The following is a 6000-nucleotide window of genomic DNA, read 5'->3' as shown; positions in this document are numbered from 1 at the left end:
CAGCTTTGACCTTGGCCGGCTTGTTTTTGCTTTGACATATCAAAATTGGGCCCATCTCAACCTTTACCACTAGTAGTACCGTGGTGGTGAACACCATCCCCTGGTGTCACAATGCCTTTATTTATTTTATGGAAAAATTTAGTTCTAAGTGTGTGGAGCTAGCTTACGAAAAATATGTTGCGGATAAGAGTTTCGGTTTTATTTGATTTGATCCGTATCAATATTTGGGCCCATCTCATCCTTTGCTAGCATAGAACCACTCTCTTCTGGGTTTGGCTGTGATACCCCCACAACGGTATTGGGGTACGGATGCAGCCAATTGTTGTGAACTATTGGATCTTTCTTATTTAATTTTAATGTTGGATCTTCATGTCTTTTCTGCTACTGAACTGATCAATCGGCCATATTTTGTAGTAAGTATGGTCGTAAAACATATAGTACGTATATCTATTTTTTGCGCTAGGGAAAAATACAATTTTTTGGAGGTAAAATCGCAAAACCACCTCGATTTTAGGAATTTCACCTCACTTTTTATGTGTGGTTTTGATCCAATAACTCAAATTTATCCAATTTTTTATCTAACGACTGAGATTTACTAGAGCATCAATAGCCCCAATACCACGCTACGGGCATCATAGAAAAATTCCCCACTCTTCTGTCATCATCACCACAAGATTTCAATCCCAATCTCTTGTTGGGACCCATAGCCGTTTTTTCCTATAGTTCTTTAACCTCCTCTCTTTCATCCATTCTTCCGCCGTCCACCCCCCCTCTCTCTCTCTCCTTTCTCTCTATCTCTCTCTCTCTCTAAGATTCTAGTACTATAAGTAGTTCTCCACCCAAAGTGTGACCAACTTACTTCCCCTGAAGCCTCCATAACCAACATTCAGGCATCTTACATCATCATATACTATAATTTCCATACAGAAAAAATACGCATACATACATATATATAAAAAGGAAGAAATGAGGCATTCCATTGGAGTTTTAAGGCCATGCAAATTACATGTCTCAAAGCAAGTGGGAGTCCTCACACTGACCCAGTACTATGGCTCAGCTAAACCAAAGAGTCACGGCAAGAGGATCACGAGGATCAAGAGCTCGTGGAACCCGCTCGGGACCGGGTTGGACCGGTCCCAGGTTGCTGCGTGGCGGACCGAGCTGGGCGCCAGGTGGGCGGAGTATCAGGGGAGGAACAACTGGGAGGGCCTGCTCGACCCGCTCGAGGACGGCCTGCGCGAGGAGATCCTGCGCTACGGCGAGTTCGTCGACGCGACGTACCAGTCCTTCGAGTTCGACGCAGCGTCGCCCGACTACGCCTCGTGCCGGTTCTCCAGGTTCTCGATGCTGGCCCAGTGCGGGCTTGGGGAGAGCGGGTACCGGGTGACGAGGAACCTGCGCGCCACGTGCGGAGTCCAGCTGCCACGCTGGCTCGATCAAGCCGGGCCGAGCTGGGCCTTAACCCGGTCCAGCTGGATCGGTTACGTGGCAGTTTGCAATGACAAGGAGGAGATCGCCAGGCTGGGACGCCGCGACGTGGTCATTGCCCTCAGGGGCACCATCACGTGCCTAGAGTGGCTCGAAAATTTTCGTGCCATGTTGACCTGCCTGCAAGATCACGTGGGTCCTGAAAATGATGAGGCTATGGTGGAGAGTGGTTTTTTGAGTTTGTACACATCGCGGACCGCCACTTGTCCTAGTTTGCAAGATATGGTGAGAGAGGAGATCGCAAGAGTCATGCGATCGTACGGTGATGAGCCGCTTAGCGTGACTATAGTGGGCCACAGTCTCGGTGCGGCTCTAGCCACGCTTGCCGCATACGATATAACCACCACCTTCGATCGTGCACCAATGGTGACGGTTATTTCGTTTGCGGGGCCGCGTGTGGGGAACCGTAGCTTTCGAACCCAGTTGGAGAAAAGTGGGGCCAAGATTCTCCGCATTGTTAACTCTGATGACGTCGTCACTAAAGTGCCCGGTTTCGTGATTGACAACAATGACGTGGCAGAAGGAGAGGCTGTCCAAGTGGCGGGACTTCCAAGCTGGCTTCGGGAGCACGTGGATTACAAGCAGTGGGTGTATGCTGACGTGGGAAGAGAGCTTAGACTCAGTAGCAGGGGATCACCGCACCTCTCCAATGGAAATATAGCCACAAATATTGCTACGTGTCACGATCTAAGGACATACCTCAAGTTGATCAACGGCTTCGTGAGCTCCACGTGTCCTTTGAAGGCCACCGCAAAGAGTGTGCTAGGAAGAGCGCAGCAGGAAAACCAACTACTGTTCAGATGATTTTAATGGATCTGATCACTGGGTTTTTGTGGAAATAATTTTCTCAATTGATATTCAATAGGAGTATATGTTTGACCAAACCATTTAAATTGTACAAAAATGGATGAAAACTTATTTGAGGCTCCCAAACATATGAGGTTGAGTATTGTTGTGAAAATGTGAAATTTTTCAATGACCAACGTACGAAAAGTATTTTTGTTGGGGAGGGACACGAAGTCGTTACTTTAACCGTCGATCATAGGAGGACGCTGAAATTTCTCATAAGTTTTCTTGTTATTGTTGGCTTCATGGGGCCAGCATTCACCTTGTACTCGAGACGCCTCCTGCTAGCATGAGGCAAGCACTAACCGCTTTCACCCGTTGGTGTTATATGGCTGCAGTATTGCGAAGCATCTCATGTTCGACTGCCGCTCAGTGCAGGACTTTGCGATGCCCTTTAAAGATTAAATTGTATATTCCCCTAACAACAATTGCTTTATGGTGAATTGTTTAGCACCTGATCTAACAGTTACGTACCTACGAATTTTTGAGGTGGTAAATAGTTTAGTATCCCATGGTCCTAGGTTACACTTATTGTTGCGGCTACTGAAATAGCTAGTACCCCATGGTCCTAGATTACACTTATTGGGCAGAAATCAATTCGGGAGTTTCACGAATTCATCGCGCGCACCTTTTTCATTTTCCCGCATCCCAAGGGTCTCATATTGGTTATAAATTGATCAATCCCGTTATTGTGTTGCTCACAAGTTCAGCAAATTCTCCCTAGCAACACTATGGAAAGTTCTTGTGTGAGAGAGAGTCAGACGCAAGTCAGTTAACCATTCAATTCTAAGAGATAGACGCCTTCAATCTCCAACATCCTTCGGCAAGGAGGTGAATCTGTTTTAAAAAGGCCATTTACAGAGCTCGGTTTAGTTTTTCATGGTTTCCTATATCTATCCATTTCGTAATCCGTAATATTTAGTTTCTGTCATTATGTAGTGAAATTTGTATTATGAAATTATCCGATCGTAATTAGTAATTTTTCCAACATCCAAGACCCGACAAAATTATTTACCACGCTCAATTTTCAAACAATCTCACAAAACAAGCCTCATTTTGATGTAAGGCCGTGAAAAAACTACTTCTGTCCTTGTTTTGTTTGTCCACTTCCACTATTCCACATCCTTTAAAAAATTGTATATATCTTTCAATATAAATCTCTAAAAATATACAATATCAATTTTATTTGATAAATCTCAATTGGTTCTACAGTATTATATAAAAAATTTAAAATCACGAAACCCATTGCCTCCATTATTCGTTGCATAACTTGCATGATATAAAGACGTAGAAATTACAAGGGCTGCTCAGAAAATCCGTTGAACCGTGAAATCAGTCTGGACCAATCTGATCCGTACCTTTTGAATTTTGTCCGTGGATTAATAGTCTGGACATGGATTGAAAAATTAGGAAATCGTGACTCGCGGTTCAGTCCATGGATTTTCATTACGAAGCTGTGGATTAACCGAATTGGACCGTGAGAATCTATTATAAATAAATATATTAATGTATACAGTCCCGTTTCAATAAGGGATCCCTTATTGAGTTAAGTTAAGGACCTCCCCTTTTCCGATCGAATTTCGATGATTCGAACTGTTCAATGTGATCAGAATGTGATTTTAAGAGTCCCCGCGAGAAATCGGAAAAAAATACGATCGGGAAGAGCTTGATCCGAACAGTTTTTCAAAAAAATGCATTTATAGTGTTTTTGCAAAAAAACTGCTCGCATCAAACCTTTTCCAGTTATATTTTTGCCGATTTCTTGCAAGTACTCTTAAAATCACGTTTTAAACACTTTGAACAGTTCGGATCATCAAATTTAATTGGGAACAATGTCAAACTCGTGAGGTCCTTAACTTAGCAAGTTAAGGGATCCCTTATTGTTATTATTTTACCTAATAATAATGAAGTATAGTAAAGGTCTACATAAAATTTAGGGTCGTAGTTATTCACTTCTTACTCGTTGTCGTGCTTTGCATTTTGATGGAAGATTTTATTCTATGTGTATTTTTTTTTTCACTTTGAAATTTTTTTTGGTTGTTTGGTTTTAATGAATGTCTGGATGACTGTAACTGCACGTATTGTTTTCATTTCGTGTTGGTGTTTGCTTTCATTCGGTGTATGTTCTGTTTCTAGAACTGTAATACAGCTAATGCTTTGGTCCTTTGTTTTGAATGGATATGTACCGTTAGTCTATGAGATATATGCTAGTGTTTAGTTTTTGCTTACTTACGTAACAAAATCCGTGGTCCGCAAGTCACGGATTGAAACCGAACCATAGGACTTTTGATCTGAACATAAATTTTAATTTCCAAAAATCGTAACTAACGGTTCGGTCGTCGAATTTCTAAAAATCCGAACCGAATCATGAGCAGCCCTAAAAATCACCATAATGATAGAGAGAGAGAGTCCCTAGCAAAAAAGCAAGTGTCCCTCCGACCATAGCAAAGAAGCAAGTTCCCCTCCGACCATATATATATCATCATGTAGTTAAACGTGGAATATATGTATAGGAGTTGCATATAGCATGAAATAAAGGCCTATTAATTATAGTCCCATGCCCTATGGTGCATATTGACGGCGGCCACGGCCTACACATTTGCAGAGTAATTTTCAAACCGACACGTACTGGGTTTTAATACCATATTGAGATCTGATCAGATCTGATATACCAGAGGCACTTTCAAGCCTTCGGTGACTCATGATCGATGACTTCTCAAACAAACTCAAAAAGCTACTCGATCCTATACTACTGTTACTCGGGGCGGTTCCACTTTCTTACTTAACTTTCTTTCTGAAAAAAAAAGTAATTTTAAGTTTAAAAATTATATGTTTACGTAAATAATTTTTTTACAAATATGGATCTTATTTAATAAATCTCATTGAGATTTTTTAAACGTTGCAAAAAAAAAATCAAAAAATTAATTTTTATTTTTATTATATTTGAGTTTGAAATTACCTTCTTTTTTAAAAAAAAAAATTTCAGATAAAGCGAAACGGGCGTGTAACGCCATTACCCCACCCATGCACCCATAGCTATCATGCACTAGTCCTTTTTACACCCCTTCAATTCTGCAGAGTACATTTTGCTGCTACTCCTACTTTACCTCATTGATCTACTTTTATAGTACCAGTTGTGTAGAGTCTATGATCCATATTAGTCCAACTGAAAAAAGTGATAGTGAAATAACAGGACAGAAAGGATATATAGGCAGGGGTCTGCACCCGAGCTTACTTTCGGGAGGAGTGATAGGTATCCCTAAAAAGTATCCAGAAATTATTCTGAATTTAAAGATTAATGGTATAGATTCACTTGAAGTCAATTTGAACTATCGATTTTTAAATTCGGGATAATTTCTGGATACTCTTTCTGGGTACACAGAATTTTCCTACTTTCAGACCAGTAAAATTGATTGGAGCTGCTAATTTTGTTTTTGGGATCCATATAAAAAATTAAGCCCACTCGAAAATCGATGAAGGCATTTACGAAAACATTCAACTTTGCTTTAGAATTTAGGCATGAATTCTGGGACAAAGTTAAGTGTTTCATAAACTCCTTTAACGATATCCAGTTAAGCTAATAATTTTTCACAAGAGGCCTCGAACGACATATTTTGAACGAAACGAGCGGATCTGATTATCTTTAAGGGACCCGAGATAGATCCC

General features: G+C 41.1%; 1 protein-coding gene across 1 annotated transcript; it reads left to right on the top strand.

Moving 5' to 3' along the window:
* Nucleotides 1-875: 875 nt before the first annotated feature.
* Nucleotides 876-2423, top strand: LOC131331805 (phospholipase A(1) DAD1, chloroplastic). The gene has a single exon (XM_058365742.1). It carries the CDS (start codon nt 967-969, stop codon nt 2290-2292), a length of 1326 nt encoding a protein of 441 aa, XP_058221725.1. The 5' UTR covers nt 876-966; the 3' UTR covers nt 2293-2423.
* The last annotated feature ends 3577 nt before the right edge of the window (nt 2424-6000 follow it).

The sequence above is a fragment of the Rhododendron vialii genome, chromosome 7a (assembly GCF_030253575.1).
Source record: "Rhododendron vialii isolate Sample 1 chromosome 7a, ASM3025357v1".
Classification (NCBI taxonomy): domain Eukaryota; kingdom Viridiplantae; phylum Streptophyta; class Magnoliopsida; order Ericales; family Ericaceae; genus Rhododendron; species Rhododendron vialii.
Note: the sequence above shows the minus strand (reverse complement) of the source record. Positions and strands in the feature narration are given on the sequence as shown.